General features: G+C 50.1%; 1 protein-coding gene across 2 annotated transcripts in view; it reads right to left on the bottom strand.

The window, feature by feature from the left end:
• Nucleotides 1-19,920, bottom strand: part of ankhb (ANKH inorganic pyrophosphate transport regulator b) — a 287,434-nt gene that overhangs the window by 79,911 nt on the left and 187,603 nt on the right. For both annotated transcript variants that reach the window (XM_072509527.1, XM_072509528.1), the window contains one exon: nucleotides 19,366-19,452. In XM_072509527.1, coding sequence (XP_072365628.1) covers nucleotides 19,366-19,452 — 87 coding nt within the window. The remainder of the gene's footprint in view (nucleotides 1-19,365; nucleotides 19,453-19,920) is intronic.

Genomic DNA, 19,920 nt, shown 5'->3' on the forward strand with positions numbered 1-19,920 from the left:
TGCTGACTATTACTCCGTTTTCTTTCCTTTAGCCAATTTTGTATGAATGCTGTTACTGCTCTTAATCCCTCAGGCTTTAATTTTGCTAACATGTCTATTTTTTTTAAATGTATTCGTTCATGGAATGTGAGCATTGCTGGCTAGGCCAGCATTTATTGCCCGTGAACTTCCCTTGAATAGGTGGTGGTGAGCTGCTGCCTTGAACCACTGCAATTAATATGGTGTAGGACCACCCACAGTGCAGTTAGGGAGCTTAAGGGTTATGCCCCAGTGACAGTTATGAAACGGCGATATACTTCCAAATCAGGATGGTGGGGTTTGGAGCTTGAAGTTGGTGGTGTTCCCATGCATCTGTTGCCCTTGACCCGAGAGATGGTAGAGGCCATTGGTATGACCCTTATCCACCTTCTCCATTATTTCAAAGAGCTCAATAAAGATAATTAAACATTATTTGCCTTAACCAGATCATAGATCATAGAATCTACAGTGCAGAAGGAGGCCATTCGGCCAGTTGCGTCTGCACAGCGTTTGGAAAGAGCACCCTACTTAAGCCCACACTTCCACCCTATCCCTGTAACCCCACCTAACCTTTTGGACACTAAGGGACAATTTAGCATGGCCAATCCACCTCATCTACCCCTGTAACTCCACCTAACCTAACCTCCACCTAACCTGACTGTGGGAGGAAACCGGAGCACCCGGAGGAAAATCACACAGACACGGGGACAAAGTGCAAACTCCACACATACAGTCTCCCGAGACCGGAATTGAAACCGGGACCCTGGAGCTGTGGGGAAGCAGTGCTAACCACTGTGCCACCGTACCGAACAAATCTAAGCTGATTATTAGCACATGCTTTTTTTTCCAAATGGCAATTAAATTTTCTCCACACTAATCAAAGTTCGGGTGATTGTGTGTACCTTCCAGGTTTAATCCTATCCACTTTTTAAACAGGGTTGCAAAATTTGCAATCCTCCAGTCTTCTGGCACAACTTCCATATCCAAGGATGATTGGAATTTTGTGGCCAGAAACTGCAATTTCCACCCTTATTTTCCTTAGAATATATCCCAGCTACTTCCGGGTGCGGCTATGCAGAGATAGATCGCATATTCGGTAGCTCCCGCTTGGAACGGACTTTTGGGCTCTTTTACAGGGCCCCCACAGCATTTGTTTGACATTTCCCAGTGTGGCAAGAAGACTGCAGCATTCCCCTGACAGTGTCCCCCAGGAATGTTATGTCTTTTGGCTACCAGACCCGGCAGAAACAGTAAAAGATTTGGCTTGGGCTGCAGGTTTAGACAAAAGCCTCTTCCGGCATGCAGGGGGGGGGGGGGGAGGGCAAGCTTAAAGCTGCAATCTGACTTGACTCTATCAAAGGTGAATTCTAGCAGCAGAGGGAACAACTGTGAAAAGATCTACCAAGGCCATTGAAGAAGCAGGGACGAGGCTTCCGGTGGCGGCCATGGAGGAGTAGGTCGTGCATTCGGCAGCTCCCGTCTGGAACTGAATCTCAGACCTTTTTCAGGAGTTTCCATAGACTTTTTAAACGGACCAGAAGTGTAACGGCCAAAGGAGCGGCACTGGAGCAACGGGAGAAGCGAGGGAAAGAAAACAAAATGGCGGCGGCCAGGGACAAAGGGGAGCTGCAGGAGTTCATCAAGCGCTGCTTCGAGGAGCAGCGCGAGGAGATGCGCAAGGCGATGTTGGCGCCTATGCTTTCGGCAATTGAAGGACTCGGGATCACCCAGAAGGTCCACGAAGCTAAGATCCAGGAGGTACAGAAAAGAGTCAGTCAGAACGAGGACGAGCTCGTGGGCCTGGCGGTGAGAGTGGAGCAGAACGAGGCGCTACACAAGAGGTGGGCGGGAAGACTCGAAGACCTTGAGAACAGGTCGAGGAGAAAGAATCTGCGAATCCTGGGTCTCCCTGAGGGAGTGGAGGGGGCTGTTGCCGGGGCATACGTGAGCACGATGCTTGAGGCGATGATGGGCACGAAGGCCCCTTCGAGGCCGCTGGAGTTGGACGGGGCACACCAGGTGCTGGCGAGGAGGCCCCGGGCAAATGAGCCGCAAAGAGCGATGGTGGTGAGGTTCCACCGGTTCACGGACAGAGAGATGGGCCAAGAAGGAGCGGAGCAGTAAGTGGGACAATGCAGAGATCCGAATATACCCGGACTGGAGCACGGAGGTTGCAAAGCGGAGAGCGGGTTTCAACCGGGCCAAAGAGGCGTTGTACCAGAAAGAAGTGAAATTCGGAATGCTGCAGCCAGCGCGACTGTGGGTCACATACAAGGGCCAACACTATTACTTCGAAACGCCTGAAGAGGCGTGGACCTTTGTACAAGCCGAAAAGTTGGACTCTAACTGAGGGTTTGTGAGGGTGGGGGGGATGTTTTGGGGTTTGATGTGTGATGGTTGTTGTATATAGGGGGTCAATCACACGCAGGAAATGTTACTTGGGCTGGGGGAGAGAGACAAGGAGTTGCGCCAGAGGGGGTGGAGCGGGCTTTGGAAAGCGCGGGGTGTTTTCCCGGAAGGAAGAAAGGCGGGAAGGGGAACAAAGGAATGCATATGGATTGGGAGACTCCCACGCGGGGAGGTCAATGGGACAGTGGGGGAAGCCGGGGTCAGCAGGCATCAGCTGACTTACGGGAGTGACATGGGGGGAGCAAAAAAGCTAGACTGGGATCTAGCGGGGGAGGGGAGGGGGGGAAGGGGGGGGGGGAAGGGTTGCTGCTGCACTGGCCGAAAGGGAATGGGACACAGAAGAGGTGGTCAGGACATAGACAAAGACATAGAATTTACTGTGCAGAAGGAGGCCATTCGGCCCATCGAGTCTGCACCGGCTCTTGGAAAGAGCACCCTACCCAAGGTCAACACCTCCACCCGATCCCCATAACCCAGTAAGCCCACCCAACACGAAGGGCAATTTTGGACACTAAGGGAAATTTAGCATGGCCAATCCACCTAACCTGCACATCTTTGGACTGTGGGAGGAAACCGGAGAACCCGGAGGAAACCCACGCACACACGGGGAGGGTGTGCAGACTCCGCACAGACAGAGACCCAAGCCGGAATCGAACCTGGGACCCTGGAGCTGTGAAGCAATTGTGCTATCCACAATGCTACCGTGCTGCCCTACGGGGAACCCCCTCTGGGGGACTGGAGGGTGAGGGAGGCGTGGACTCGGGACAGGCCCAGAAAAGGAGATGGCTAGTCGGCGGGGCGTGGGGGTGGGTGAGAGCCCCTGCAATCCGGCTGATAACGTGGAATGTGAGGGGCCTAAATGGGCCGGTGAAGAGGGCTCGTGTGTTCGCGCACTTAAAGGGAGTGAAGGCGGACGTGGCCATGCTCCAAGAGACACACCTGAAGGTGGCGGACCAGGTCAGGCTAAGAAAGGGATGGGTAGGACAGGTATTCCACTCAGGACTGGACGCGAAGAAGAGAGGGATGGCAATATTGGTGGGAGGGCGGGTGTCATTTGAGGCCAAGACTATTGTGGCGGACAATGGAGGGCGATATGTAATGGTGAGCGGTAGGCTGCAAGGGATGTGGGTGGTGTTGGTAAACGTACACGCCCCGAACTGGGATGATGCAGGATTCATGAAGCGCATGTTGGGGCGCATTTCGGACCTGGAGATAGGAGGCCTGATAATGGGAGGGGACTTCAATACAGTGTTGCATCCAGCACTAGACCGCTCCAAATCAAGGACTGGAAAGAGGCCGGCGGCGGCCAAGGTACTTAGGGGGTTTATGGATCAGATGGGGGGAGTGGACCCATGGCGGTTTGCAAGGCCGCAGGACAGGGAATTTTCTTTCTTTGCCCATGTACACAAAGCCTACTCCCGGATAGATTTCTTTGTTCTGGGTAGGGCGCTCATCCCGAGGGTGGAGGGGACGGAGTATTCGGCTATAGCCGTTTCGGACCATGCCCCACACTGGGTGGAACTGGAGCTGGGAGAGGAGAGGGACCAACGCCCGTTGTGGCGGCTGGATGTGGGACTGCTGCCGGACGAGGTGGTGTGTGGGAAGGTGAGGGGGTGTATCGAAAGGTACTTGGAGGCCAACGACAACGGGGAGGTGCGGGTGGGGGTGGTATGGGAGGCGTTGAAGGCGGTGATCAGGGGAGAGCTAATTTCCATTAGGGCTCATAGGGAGAAGACAGAGGGTATGGAAAGGGAGAGGTTAGTGGTGGAGATTTTGAGAGTGGACAGGAGATACGCAGAGGCCCCGGAGGAAAGATTACTTGGGGAAAGACGACGGCTCCAGACGGAGTTTGACCTGTTGATCACAGGGAAGGCGGAAGCACAGTGGAGGAAAGCGCAGGGGGCGACCTGCGAGTATGGGGAAAAGGCTAGTCGGATGCTGGCACGCCAGCTCCGTAAGAGGATGGCAGCGAGGGAAATAGGGGGAGTCAAAGATGGAAGGGGAGCCACGGTTCGGAGTGCGACGAAAATAAACGAGGTATTCAAGGTCTTTTATGAAGAGCTGTACAGATCCCAACCCCCAGCGGGGGAAGAGGGGATGAGACGATTCCTAGATCAGCTGAGATTCCCGAGGGTGGAGGAGCAAGAGGTGGCTGGTTTGGGGGCACCAATTGGGTTGGAGGAGCTGAGCAAGGGTTTGGGGAGCATGCAGGCGGGGAAGGCCCCGGGACCGGATGGATTCCCGGTTGAGTTCTACAGGAAGTACGCAGATCTGTTGGCCCCGCTACTGGTGAGGACCTTTAATGAGGCAAGAGAGGAGGGGACCCTGCCCCCGACAATGTCGGAAGCGACAATTTCTTTGATCCTAAAGCGGGACAAGGACCCACTGCAATGTGGATCGTACAGGCCGATCTCGCTCCTCAATGTGGATGCAAAGTTGCTGGCAAAAGTGCTGGCCACGAGGATCGAGGACTGTGTCCCGGGGGTAATCCACGAGGACCAGACGGGATTTGTAAAGGGCAGGCAACTAAACACCAATGTGCGGCGGCTCTTAAACGTGATAATGATGCCATCGGAGGAGGGAGAGGCGGAGATATAGTGGCAGCTATGGACACGGAGAAGGCCTTTGACCGAGTAGAGTGGGAGTACCTCTAGGAGGTGCTGCGCAGGTTTGGGTTCGGGGGAGGGTTTATTAGTTGGGTTAAGCACCTTTACAGAGCCCCAGTGGCGAGTGTAGTGACGAACCGGCTGAGGTCGGAGTACTTTCGACTGTACCGAGGGACGAGGCAGTGGTGCCCCCTGTCCCCGTTGTTGTTCGCATTGGCGATCGAACCATTGGCCATGTCATTGAGGGAGTCTAATAAATGGAAGGGGGTGGTCCGAGGGGGAGAAGAGCATCGGATGTCGCTATATGCGGATGCCCTGTTGCTGTACGTGGCGGATCCAATGGAGGGGATGGTGGAGGTCATGCAGACTCTAAGGGAGTTTGGGGAGTTTTCGGGCTATAAGGGAAGAGTGAGTTCTTTGTATTACAGGCGGGGGACCAAGAAAGAGGGATAGGGGACCTATCGCTGAGGAGGGCGGAGGGGAGCTTTCGGTATCTGGGGATCCAGATAGCCAGGAGTTGGGGGACCCTACATAAACTGAATCTGACGAGGTTGGTGGAGCAAATGGAGGAGGATTTCAAAAGATGGGACATGTTACCACTCTCGCTGGCGGGTAGAGTGCAGTCGGTCAAAATGGTGGTCCTTCCGAGGTTTCTGTTTGTGTTTCAGTGCCTTCCCATCGTGATCACTAAGGCCTTTTTTAAGAGAGTAGGCAGGAGTATTATGGGGTTTGTGTGGGCGAATAAGACCCCAAGAGTAAGGAGAGGGTTCCTGGAACGCAGTAGGGACCGAGGAGGGTTGGCGCTGCCAAACCTGGGGAGCTACTACTGGGCAGCAAATGTGGCGATGATCCGCAAGTGGGTTATGGAGGGAGAGGGGGCGGCATGGAAGAGGATGGAGATGGCGTCCTGTAAAGGAACGAGCCTGGGGGCGTTGGTGACGGCACCGCTGCCGCTCTCGCCGACAAAGTATACCACGAGCCCGGTGGTGGCCGCAACGCTAAGGATCTGGGGCCAGTGGAGACGGCACCGGGGTGCAATGGGAGCATCGGTGTGGTCCCCGATCAAGGGTAACAACCGCTTTGTCCCGGGGAAGATGGACGGGGGGTTCCAGAGCTGGTATCGGGCGGGGATTGGAAGAATGGGGGACCTGTTCATCGACGGGACGTTTGCGAGCCTAGGGGCACAGGAGGAGAAGTTAGAGTTATCCCCGGGAAATGCCTTTAGATATATGCAGGTGAGGGCTTTTGTGAGGCGACAGGTCAGGGAATTCCCGTTGCTCCCGGCACAAGAAGTTCAAGATAGGGTGATCTCGGGTGTATGGGTCGGGGAGGGCAAGGTGTCGGAAATACACCAGGAGTTGAAAGAAGAGGGGGAAGCGCTGGTAGAAGAGTTGAAGGGTAAACGGGAGGAGGAGCTGGGGGAGGAGATCGAGGAAGGTCTGTGGGCTGATGCCCTAGGTAGGGTTAATTCCTCCTCCTCGTGTGCCAGGCTGTTTGATACAATTTAAGGTGGTCCACAGAGCGCACTTGACGGAAGCGAGGTTGAGTAGGTTCTTTGGGGTAGAGGACAGATGTGGAAGGTGCTCAGGGAGCCCGGCGAACCATGTCCATATGTTTTGGTCATGCCCGGCACTGGAGGGGTTCTGGAGAGGAGTGGCGGGAGCAATATCTCAGGTGGTGAAAGTCCGGGTCAAGCCAAGCTGGGGGCTAGCAATATTTGGAGTAGTGGACGAACCGGGAGTGCAGGAGGCGAAAGAGGCCGGCATTCTGGCCTTTGCGTCCCTAGTAGCCCGGTGAAGGAACTTGCTAATGTGGAAGGAGGCGAAGCCCCCCAGCCTGGAGGCCTGGATAAATGATATGGCTGGGTTCATAAAGTTGGAGAGGATTAAGTTCGCCTTGAGGGGGTCTGCGCAGGGGTTTTACAGGCGGTGGCAACCGTTCCTAGACTATCTCGCGGAGCGTTTGAGGAAGGTCGGTCAGCAGCAGCAGCAACCTTGGGGGGGGACGTCCTGGGAGAGAGGGGGGGACTGCCTGGGAGGGTGGATGAGCAAGAGATAACATGAAGGGTTGGGGAAACTGGCACGTATGGGTGAGGGCCAGTGTACAAAGCTGTGTAAATATATCATTTTGCCATGTATATATCTTGCTCTGCGCGATTTCTCGCTTTTTTTTGTTACGGGAGGGGTTATTGTTTGTAAGGGAGAAAAATTGTGTTAAAAAACTTTAATAAATATATATTTTTTTAAAAGAATAAAGAAAACATGCAATAAGTGTGGGTATATTCCTGATGTGTAATTTTAACATATTAAAAAAAACCTACTTGTTACATTGAAATTAACTGACCCAGAAATTCTCTTTCAATTTACTATTCATTAACTCTCACTCACCGTTTCCCACCACTCACTTGCTGCTTTGCTTTTGCAACCTCTTCTGTTCACTTGTTCCCCTTCCCTCCCACTTACTGCCCCTCCTGCCATCTCCTCACTCACCCGTTTTCTTTATCTGGTCACTGTTTCCCTCTTGCCAGCCTGCTCTTGAACACTTGCTGAGGGGTGGTTAGTGAGAAGGAGTCAGAATGCGTGGGGGGTGGGAGAGGGAAACTGCAATAACGAGACAGAGTGGGGTGGCAGAGAGAAACTGCAAACGGGAGGCGGAGGGAAGTAGTGAGCGGAGGGAACAAGAGGAGTCGGAAAAGGAAGTGGTAAGGCGCAGAGAGCAAGTAGTAGGAGAGGCATCGAAGGAAGTGAAGGAGTCAGGAGAGGGAAGCAACAAGATATGTTCTGGTATTTGTCGTTGGATGTGGTTATGTTTTCAGTTGACATTACTGGAAGGAAATGATACAATGTATGTGATTCAGGCTTAGTCAGAATTTGTTCTGAGGAAGCTACCAACTCAGACATGTGTACAGGTTCTCCAACTGTGTAATACTGCTACTAACTTCTCTAATCCATAATAAATGAACCCAATCCTTATGTGTGGCTGGTGCCTTGATGCTTATCCACTAAGGAGAGGAAAAACATAACAAGAAGGAGCAAAAGGGGAGTAGAGGGAAATGGCGAACAGGAATGAGTGAGAGAGCAAGAGAACAAGGTGGTGAGTAGGGTGCTGTTAGGGTGAGTGAGGACATTGGGAGAGGGAAGTGGTGAGTGGGAAATGGTGAACGTGAGTAGTATAGAAAGTGAGCAAGGCAGTGACATGGTGGTGTGGGAGGGAATGAGGGCGTTGGGAGAGGGGAGCAGTGAACAGGATCGAAAGGGAAGTGACGACCAGTTCAGGGAGTGGAAGGGAGCAAAAGGAAAGTGGCAAGCAGGAGGGAGCGAAGTAGGTGGAAGTGTTTTTTAAAAACCTACTAAGCATGCATAATTATAGCGCAGTTCTTGACATATGCACTGTAACTGAACCAAAACAAAATTGGAAACAGCACTATTTGAGTAAGCTCCACTATTTACATAGTTCATTGAAATGAAAGTGTGCTATTATAATGCAGTTTAAACAGGGGAAACTTGAACCTCCTCTTTATTTTATATCATCCAATATCACTATTATTTTCTCTTTTACAACTATATTGGCAGCATCCTTTTCTCTAGTGAAGGCAGATGCAATGTACTTATCTCGCAACTTAGCAATGTCCACTGCCTCGCCAAGAAAATAAATTTCTAGTCCCTAATTAGCTCCCCACTTCCTTTGACTACCCTCTTGCCATTTACGTACTTATAAAATATAGATGTCAATGCCTGGAAGGCCTTTGCTCAGAAGAGACCTACTTGGAGGAACCTCCTGATTGAAGGGGCACAATTCTTCAAGGACACCCGATGGCAAGAGGAGGCCTGGAAAAGGAACCCGAGAAAGGAATGTCAATGTTCTAGAGTCCAAGGGCCGATCCCACCTTCCAGAAACACCTGTCAAGCATGCGATCAAAGATGCGGCTTTAGGATCGGGCTCATCAGCCACGTAAGAAACCACAGGACTTCCGGTGGTGGCTATGGAGTGAGTGGTCGCACATAAGATGGTTCTTCCTTGGGGGTGGACAATTTGGCCCTTTCTGCCCGTTTTACAGGGGTGTTGTAGGTAAAGAAAGTCTACCAGCACAGAATAAGACTTCTCCTTCGGTGGGTGATGTTGAGGAGTTATCAGACAAGGAGTGCTTGGAACAAGGGGCACTCTTCGGACCAGGACGACTCTCATGGCGCAGCAGAGGAAAAGATGGCGGAGGGAACTATGGCATCATTGCCCAACACAGTAGTCAATAGAGCAGTTGGTCCAATTTCTTTCGGCCAAATTCAAGAAGCAGAGGTTGGTAGCCGCGAAGGATCTGGCGAAAGTGGCGAAGCTGATTCGGCCTGCCCGGAGAGATCACAACAATCGGATTGCTTCCTTGGAGGGAGAAATGCTGATGATGGCGGAGGGGTAGAAGGAGTTGAATGACCTCCTGAGAAGGTTGATGATCTTGAAAACCGCTCAAAGAGGCAAAACGTGAGGATTGTGGGGCTGCCGGAAGGTATTGAGGGTATGAATGCCACAAATATGTGTCGAGAATCTTCGGAAAATTGGTTGGGGGGTGGGACTTCAACCACCCTCCAGAGGTTGATCGGGTCCATCGACCATTGAGGAAGATGCCAAGATCTGGGGAGTTCCTGGGGGCAATCATCATGATGCTCCATCAGTATTTGGACAAGGATCCTAAGGTGGGCAAAGGAGATGCGGGAGTGCACATGGGAAAGGTATACGGTTCACATCTATCCGGTCTTGGACACAGAGCTGGCCAAGAGAAGGGCCGGGTTTAACAAGGCCAAGGCTGCTCCAGGGTCAAATGGATCGGGATGATATACCCGGTTCGCTTGTGGGTCACCCATGGGAGTTCTACTTCGACACGCCGGAGGAGGCGAGTGGCTTTCTAAGAGAGCATGGACTGGGGACCTTTGAAGACTTGGGTTTTGGAGTGCAAGACCTAACGCTGGAACTGTAAAAGGGAGGGTGTGAGGGTTTGTAGGTATTCATGTATTATTGTTACCCACTTTGTATTGTTAACACGTAACAGTAGGGTTTGATAATATTTGGCGTCCTGCATTTGGAGTATTGGTATGCGGGCATTCGCATGTGGGGATGGTGGTGGAAGCGCAGGTGGGGCGGGGGAGGAATAGAAAGGAGGGTGGGGGGAGTAGAAGATCTTGAGACTACTAGGCGATAGGGTAGGGCATGAAGGGGGATTTGGGTAGAAGGATAGTGTGCTCTTAGCCTTGGGTGGGGGTCACCTGGCCAACAGAAATGCTGGTTCACGGACGTAGAGGGGGCGGGGTGGGAGAAGGGGAGCTCGAGACTATGAGGCGATAGGGTAGGGTGGGAGGTATAAGGGGTTTGGGTAGAAGAGTAGTGTGCCCTTAGCCACTTTGGGGCACCTGGCTAGCAGAAATGCTAGTTCACGGAAGTGGAGGGGGGGGGGACAAGGATGGCTGCTTAGTGGGGGGGCATGATGGGGGTTGCTTTTTTCTGGGGGGTTTTGGGGGGGCTGGGGCAGTGGTGTTATTTTTGTTTGGGTTGGTGGAGGTGATGGGGGTGGGGTGGTTTGTTGACGTGAAAGGTATTTTTATGGAGTGGCTGGTTAAGGGGAGTTGGTGGAGGCCATCTTGGGAGGTGTTGGGGATGGCAAAGAAGTTGCTGGGGTTTATGGAGAGGATGGGAGAGTGGATCCGTGGCAATTTGGGCAGGAATTTTCTTTCTTTCCCCACGTGCATCGGGTCGCATCTCTGACATTTACCGGCAGTTGATGGAGGGAGAGGGGTCTTTGTTGGGGGAAGTTAAGAGGAAGTGGGAGGAGGAGTTGGATGGGGTATTTGAGGGGGAGAGTTTGGAGTGAGTGCCTGTGGAGGGTAAATGCGACATCCTTCTTGGCACGATTAAGTTAATACATTTTAAAGTGGTGCATAGAGCACACTTGACAAAGCAATGCATGAGTCTGTTCTTTCCGGAAATGGAGGATCGGTTTGGGCGATGCTTAGGAGGGCCGGAGAACCGTACACACATGTTTTGGTCGTGCCCGAAGTTGGTGGAGTTATGGGAGTCCTGGTCAGGTACCATGTCAGAGAGTTTGGGGGTATGGGTGGCTGCGAGCCCGTGGGTGGCGTTATTCAGGGTTTTGGAGGATCCGGGAGTGCAGGTGGAGAGAGAGGCTGACGTGTTGGCCGTTGCCTCCTTGAAAGCCTGGAGGCAAATCTTGCAAGGTGGCGGGCTCTGGAGCAACCCAAAGCAGAGGGGTGCGTGAGTGACCTGGCTGAATTCTTAGATCTGGAGAAGACAAAGTTTGTGATTCGTGGGTCAGAGGATGGTGTCTTCTTGAGGTGGAGGTTGTTCATCTCCTACTTTAAGGTCTGTGAACGTCAGTGGGTTGGGGGGTAGGATGGGAGGAGGTTTTTTTTCTTTTTCTGTTTTGTGTTAGAATTATTGTTGTTTTATTGGTTAGCTATAAAACGGGCGTGTTGGGTGCTTAGGGGAGTGGGGTGTCATGGTTATATGATAATTGTATATAGATGGTTGTGTTTATCTAAAAATGAAAACGCCTTGAAGAAAATTGTTTTTCAGAAGAAAAAAAGTAACCAGAGAACCCATGACCAGTAATATGGAGTTTCTTAGGTAGACAATCATATTCGTTAATGAGTGATCACCGAAGACTTATAAAATACTTTTCTTTAACCCTGTTTGCACTTGGGAAAATGTCAAGATCCGGGTGTACCAGGACCTGGGGGCAGAGCTTGCGAAGAGGAGGGCGAGCTTTAATAAGGTCAAGTCGTCCCTATACAAGAAGGGCATAAAGTTTGGTCTACTATACCAAGCTCGCCTGTGGGGGCCGGGAGTTGTACTTTGGCTCGGCGGAGGAGGCAGCAGACTTTATGGAGGAGAGTAGACTAGCAGGAGAAGGAGGACCTTGAACTTTGACTGAAGAGATCTGAACTATGTTCTGTAAATACTTTGGGTTTGCGTTGTTCAGATTTATTTCGGGGGCTTTGCTTGTTTATTTATATTTTTTCGCTTCAGTTTGGGGTTAGGCTGATATTTAGTTCTTTGTTAAGGGAGGAGGGGTGGGTCTTTGGGTTCGGACCTTGGGAGGGATGGTTTGTTTGTTTTTACTTCTTGCCTTTGTTTCAATTGTTTCGAATGTTTGCACTAAGAGTGGGGGGGGGGGGGGGGGGGAAACCAGTGGTGGGTAAGATGCTAGGTGCCATGGGTGAGGGCTGCCAGGCTAGCTGGGCGGGCTAGTTCGTGGAAGCAAAGCGGGGGGTGAGCTGAAGACTGATGTGGGGGGGGGGGCAGAGTGAGAGGGAGTGGGGGGGGGGGCGAGTAGATTGCTGACGGGGAGGGGACTTGCAAGGTGGTGGAGGAGGAGGGTTGGTGACAGTAATTGCCCGAGGGCGGGCCAGGCGAGGTGCAGGACATGGGGCGAAGAAGGCGGTTATTAGGGGGAACTCATCTCAATTCGGGCCCATAAGGAGAAGGCTGAGTGGGTGGAGTTAGACAGGCTGGTAGGTGAAATTTACAGGTGGACAGGAGGTATGCAGAGTCTCCGGATGATGGGCTTCTGAAGGAGCTTCAGAGATTGCAGCTGGAATTTGGGCTCCTGTCCACAGGTAAGGCAGAGGGACAACTTAGGGGGATAAAAGGGGTGGTCTATGAATATGGGGAAAAAGGCAGCAGGATGCTGGCGCATCAGTTGAGGAAACAGGAGGCGGTGAGAGAGATTGGGGAAAACATTGAACATACAGTGCAGAAGGAGGCCATTCGGCCCATCGAGTCTGCACCGACCCACTTAAGCCCTCACTTCCACCCTATCCCCGTAACCCAATAACCCCTCCTAACCTTTTTGGGCACTAAGGGGAATTTAGCATGGCCAATCCACCTAACCTGCACGTCTTTGGACTGTGGGAGGAAATCGGAGCACCTGGAGGAAACCCACGCAACACGGGGAGAACGTACAGACTCCGCACAGACAGTGACCCAGCGGGGAATCGAACCTGGGACCCTGGCGCTGTGAAGCCACAGTGCTATCCACTTGTGCTACCGTGCTGCCCTAAGTAAGAGATACAGGGGGATGGTGGTTTTGGATCCGGCGGGGGTGAATGATGTCTTTCGGGAATTTTACAGTCGATTATATAAATTGGAACCCCCATCCAGGGAAGAGGGTATGAAGCGATTTCTCAGGGGGCTGGAGTTTCCGGGGATAGATGAGGAGTTGGTGGAGGGTTTGGGAGCCCCAATTGGCTGGGGGAGGTTATAGACGGATTGGGGGCGATGCAATCGGGTAAGGCCCCGGGACCTGACGGATACCCGGTTGAGTTTTATAAAAAGTTTTCCGGGCTGTTAGAGCCGCTGCTGATAAAGGCTTTTAATGAGTCCAAGGAGCTGGGAGTGCTCTCCCCAATGTTATCACAGGCATCAATTTACCTTATTTTGAAGCAGGATAGGCCAATCTTCCTGTTGAATGTGGATGCGAAATTGCTGGCAAAGATCTTGGCCATGCGCATAGAGGATTGCAATCCAGGAGTTATAGAGGAGGTTCAGATGGTATTTGTGAAGGGATGACACCTGACATCCAATATTTGACGGCTCCTAAATGTGATAATGATGCCTGCGGAGGGGCGCGAGGTTGAGGTGGTGGTGGCCATGGAAACAGAAAAGGCCTTTGATTGGGTGGAGTGGAAGTACCTGTGGGATGCCTTGGGAAGGTTTGAGTTCGGGCAGAGATTTGTGGATTGGGTCCGGTTGCTATGTCAGGCACTGGTGGCGAATGTAAGGGGCAACCGGGTCTGATCAGAGTATTTTAGTCAGTGCAGGGGTGTCCACTCTCCCACTACTGTTTGCCCTAACCATAGAGCCTTTGGCAATGGCGCTGAGGGCATCGAACATTTGGCAGGGGATAGTTGGGGGGGGGGGGGTGGAGTTGGAATATACGGAGTGGGGGGGGGGGGGGAGTTGGAATATACGGTCTCACTCTACGCAGATGATTTACTCCTTTATATAACAGACCCGTTGGGGAGAATCGCATGAATTATGGGAATACTGATACAGCTGAAGGTGGTGAGCCGGCTCTTTGAGGGGGTAGAAGATGTGTGTGAACTTGCGGGAGGGTCCCGGAAACCACGTTCATATGTTTTGGGCCTGTCCAAAGCTGGAGGATTACTGGAAGGAGGTGTTTAGGGTAATCTCTAATAAAGTAGTGCACGTAAAACTGGACCTGAGCCCTCGGGAGGCCATATTCGGGGTGTCGGACCAGCCGTGGTTGGAAACAGGAGCGGAGGCAGATGTTGTAGCCTTCGCCTCGTTGATCGCCCGAAGGCAGATCCTGTTAGAGTGGAGATCAACCTCTCCACCCTGTGCCCTGGCGTGGCGGGGGGACCTGCTGGAATTCTTAACACTTGAAAAGGTCAAATTTGAACTGAGGGGAAGGATGGAGGGGTTCTCCAATTCGTGGGCGTTATTCATTATGCACTTTTGAGAATTGGATCACATCGAACATTCGGGCGGTTGGGAGGGTTGGGGGGAGGGGGACTGTATGTGTTAATGGTGACTATGGGTGATTCCTTTTTGTCATTTGTTTATGTTAACATGCAGGCCAATGTCTGGGGTTTGGTGGGAAGATGGGATTGCTGTTATTGATGTGGGGATTGACATTACATTTGTTACTGATTATTGTTTATTGTTGGGTGTAAATTTGGGAGAAAATGTGAAAAAGGAGAATAAAAATTATTTTTTTTAAAATAAAATATTTTCTCAAAAAAAAGGTATCACTGGAGGCAGAGAGGGTCCCAGAGAACTGGAAAGCAGCTAATGTAACACCGCTGTTTAAGAAGGGAGGGAGGCAGATGACGGGAAATTATAGGCTGGTTAGCCTGACTTCGGTCATTGGCAAGATTTTAAAGTCCATTATTAAAGATGAGATCACAGAGTACTTGGAAGTGCATGATAAAATAGGACTGAGTCAGCATGACTTCGTCAAGCGGACATCAGGGGCAAAATTCTCCGGTATCGGCGCGATGTCCGCCGACTGGCGCCCAAAACGGCGCAAATCAGTCGGGCATCGCGCCGCCCCAAAGGTGTGGAATGCTCCGCATCTTGGGGGGCTGAGCCCCAACCTTAAGGGGCTAGGCCCGCGCCGGATGAATTTCCGCCCCGCCAGTTGGCGGAAAAGGCCTTTGGTGCCCCGCCAGCTGGCACGGAAATGACATCTCCGGGCGGCGCATGCGCGGGAGCGTTAGCGGCCGCTGACGGCATTCCCACGCATGCGCAGTGGAGGGAGTCTCTTCCGCCTCCGCCATGGTGGAGACCGTGGCGAAGGTGGAAGGAAAAGAGTGCCCCCACGGCACAGGCCCGCCCGCGGATCGGTGGGTCCCGATCGCGGGCCAGGCCACCCCCTGGGGCCAGATCGCCCCGCGCCCCCCCCAGGACCCCGGAGCCCGCCCGCGCCGCCTTGTCCCGCTGGTAAGGTAGGTGGTTTAATCTACGCCGGCAGGACAGGCATTTTAGCAGCGGGACTTCGGCCCATGCGGGCCGGAGAATCGCGAGGGGGGGGGGCGGTATGGGCGCCAGCGGGGGGTCGGAGAATCTCGCCCCAGGTCTGACAGATCTGTTAAGAGTTCTTTGAGGAGGTAACAAGGAAGTTAGACAAAGGAGAACCAGTGGACGTGATTTATTTAGATTTCCAGGTCTTTGACAAGGTGCTGCATAGGAGACTGTTAAATAAGTTAAGAGCCCATGGTGTTAAGGGTAAGATCCTGGCATGGATAGCGGATTGGCTGACTGGCAGAAGGCAGAGAGTGGGGATAAAGGGGTCTTTTTCAGGATGGCAGCTGGTGACTAGTGGTGTGCCTCAGGGGTCGGTGCTGGGACCACAACTTTTCACAATATAATTAACGAACTGTAAGAAGCAACTGAAGGCACTGTTGCAGATGATACAAAGATATGTAGAGGGACAGGTAGTATTGAGGAAACAGGAGGATTTGGACAGGCTAGAAAAGTGGGCAAAGAAGTGGCAGATCGAAAACAACGTGGAAAGTGTGAGGTTATGCACTTTGGAAAGAGGAATGGAGGCATAGACTATTTTCTAAATGGGGAAATGCGGAGGAAATCAGAAGCACAAAGATGACCCTTTGTCAAGCTTTGACAAAGGGTCATCTGGACTCTAAACATTAGCTCTTTTCTCGCCCTACAGATGCTGCCAGACCTGCTGAGATTTTCCAGCATTTTCTCTTTTGGCTTCAGATTCCAGCATCCGCAGTAATTTGCTTTTATTCCAACATTCTTTTGGTCATCCATCCTCCAAAAACTTCAGCTCATCCAAAATTTTAGTTTCACCAGATGATTCCGGCGGCAAACAATCCCGGAAAATCCCTGTCGATGTCTGAAAACATATCCAGCCACACAATAGACTTGAGAGATTTTTGTCCATTCTTTATTCCCTTCACTCAGCCATTGATGGTAGTATCTTTGGAAGTCCAGGCTGTAAGTTCTGGAATTCCTTCCTGAAAACTTTCAGCTTGCCTTTTCTCCTTCAGGATGCTCCTTAAAATACAGCTCTTTGACCCAGGTTTTAGTCTCCCATTCTAATATCCCCTTCTTTGGCTTGGCATCAATTGCTTTTTACTGATTGCATTTTTCATAAGCCCTTTTTCTATGTAAAATTTTCTGAAGCCCTCTCTCTGTGTTTAAAAGTGTTATATAAATGCAAGTCATTGCAATTTTTGACAGCCTTGTCTAATTTTGTATCACATCCTTCTGAACTTTCTTTGTCACCATATGGCACCATGTGCTGATAAACTAGATTTTTCTGTTCACAGTACTGCTGCACAGGCAGAGACAACAATAAAACTGTAGGTTGAGTCAGAAATTTTCTGCCCGTTTGCTACTATAATTTCATGGAAGACAAAGGAATGTCATACAAGTGTGTTAACATATTTGTCATTGCGGCCGTACTGTATGATTTCATCTCCTCTTCGACATACTAGTCCAAATCAAATTTTAATTAATGCTAGGAAAACAAAATTAACATTGCAGAGCCAAAATAACTTCGGATAGAAGTAATGTTGAATGAAGATTCTTCTAATTAAAGTTATGACTTGGCTCAAAATTAGTGTGTCATGGAAGGACAGATTTGGTCAGTGTGCTGAAAACACACAGTGGGGGTGCATTGGTGACAAGCACCAGAAGATCCATCTGGCGTAAACAGCCACACATCTTGCCCAGTAGAATGAACCCTGAACTACAACACTTAAAAGAAAAACTGCAGATGGTGAAAAATCTGGAAAAAAAAACAGAAAATGCTGGAAATACACATTTTGTCTGGCAGCATCTGTAAGAGTATCAGATCAATGAGCTGCCATTAGTTCCAAACTATACTGGTCCTTCTATGTCTATTTTGGAACTAGTTGATGCTGATGCCCTGTGTGAAGAAAGGTATTTCAGCAACAATATTCTTTACATGAATGCATAGAACTTGGTTCTTTTTCAAGTCTAAACTGTCAATTGATTTTTGTATCAAAAACATTTGTTTTTACTTGCATTCAACACCACATGCCAATGCCATTCCGGGGACAAAACCTGTCCCTGCCCGTCTACCCCACTGATCGCCCATCCATAGATGATTAATGGACATGTGACTTTAAGACAAGCAGCCTGTTTCTTTAATTGAAAACCAGATTGAATGAATGAATCTATGAATCTACAGGATATAAACACAGACTTTCATCTGAAAGCTTTCTGTGAAAAAAAACTTTGCAGAAAACCCATCACCTGGAACAAAGACTCTTACTTTTTTCACTTATGATTTTGCCTCTTTCCACCCCTCTGTGTTCGTATATAGGGTGGGGGCAAGTAAAAGTAGGAACTAGGTATTAGTTGATAGTTAAGCAGTTGCATTTGCTGCATATTTCATTATAGTTTTTGTTATAAACAGTAATTGTGTTTACAGTTACAAACCTGGTGACTGTGATTATTGGGCAGCCAAGGACCAAAGGCGTGAGGTATTTTTATAAGAATTATTGATTAATTCACTTGTGTTGTGTCTCCGGGGCATGTGGGGCTGGAAGTGATCACACAGTAGCCCAAAGTGTCATAACAATGAGGTCCAACTTCTTTCCATACCACAAAGCATCTTAATCTTTCCTTATCATTCTTATACTTTGCACTTTGGATGTGTTTGACCTTTCTGCATCCTTCCAGTGTAAGTAATTGTTTTGTGATAGGCTTATCAGAGCTATATATGGTATTCGAAGTGTGATCTAACCAATACATTGTGAACTCATGGCATAACCTCTATAGGCCAATACCATAACATTTTTGCTATATATACTAGAATTCTATTAGTTTCACAACATTAGATAGCTGTCTACCATGATTGCAGGATCCTTTTTAAGTTAATTAATTTCTATGACCTGTGCACCAACGTTGGGCTGGATTCTCCGTTTCAGCGGCTAAATGCTGTCTGAAATGGAGAATTCCTGGGCGTTTTATGATGCCAAAATCAGCGCCGAACCCTCAACAATTCTGGGACCGGTGAGGGGTTATCTGCAGTGTTGGGTGAAACTTCCGGCTCCCGTGCCAAAAACGGCTGGAGAATGGCCGAGTCTGTGGCCGCGCATGCGCAAGGCGACGACCTGCAGCGGTTGCAACGTACAACATGCGCCGGCCGTGCGCGAACCCGACCTGTCAAATACGGCTCCACAGACCATCCCCTGGCCACACCCCACCAGTCACCCCAGCCCTCGTGGAAGCCCCCCAACAGCTCCCGCCCGACTGTAATGGTGCTGGACACAGTCGCCGGCCGCCAAGCCGGGTTCTTTGACCGCTCAGACCACATGCCAATCGTGCGGTCGAGTACTCAGCCCATCAGGGCGGACCATCAGGGGCGGGCCTTCCAATGATGCAGCAACGTTGTTCCAATGACGTGCGGCACGCGACGCGATGATGCCATTTCGGAGGGGGTGGAGACTCGAACACCGGCATCAAACCGGCGGCGCCCCAGATTTGAGCGTCGGGAGGGGTACTCCGCTCGATCGCCGATTATGATATCCGTTAACCCAATGATATATAACCTGGAATCATTTTGTACATTTGATGTTATTGTTTTCTATATCTCTACTGCTCTTACTATTTTACATCATTAGCAAATATGACAAGTTTACTGTTGGTTTTAAAATCCTGGTCAAATGTTTCAATAAAACTATAATGCAAACATACTTGTTGTTCCAATCCCAATAATACAGTAAATGGACATTATGAAAGATATCAAACTGTTGCCCAATATTAATGTAGGAACAACACGAGAGCAAACTGGAGGTTATATACTCACTGTGACGGAGATAGCCAAACAGGTGAAAGTAAATCTCTTGATATGTGACTTGTTGATTATGTGCCCAAGTTTATTGCTTGGATTGTTCTATAATAAATGAAAAAGAAACCTCAGATACCAGCTTCATTTTATATTCTAAAATCCAGGAGTTGAAATATCTATTCTTGCAAAAACTGGAATATTGTTCTTTTTTGGGTCAATGATAATGCAAATTGTTTTTATATTCACAATTTTTGAAAATTCAATTTTGCTATTGGCAATTAACTAATCCGGACACAGTTATAATAATGATCGGTTAATGTTGCTCAAGAAGTTAAGATAGCTATTTGACCATCATAATTATTAAGCTTAGTGGCATAGTGCGCATTTATTTGAACACCTGCAGGGAGCAAGTTAATCATCTCAGAGGTCCCTGAAACAGTTGGTAAGCAAGTTGGTAACTATGAAGGCAACAATTTTGGTTGGAGAACAAGAGACGGGCATTCAAAGTATGTCTGAATCTTGGAATTATATGACAGTGTCATGCTGTATCCATAAACCTCAGTTCTTGGCAGG

This window comes from Scyliorhinus torazame, chromosome 6 (assembly GCF_047496885.1).
Source record: "Scyliorhinus torazame isolate Kashiwa2021f chromosome 6, sScyTor2.1, whole genome shotgun sequence".
In the NCBI taxonomy this organism is placed as follows: domain Eukaryota; kingdom Metazoa; phylum Chordata; class Chondrichthyes; order Carcharhiniformes; family Scyliorhinidae; genus Scyliorhinus; species Scyliorhinus torazame.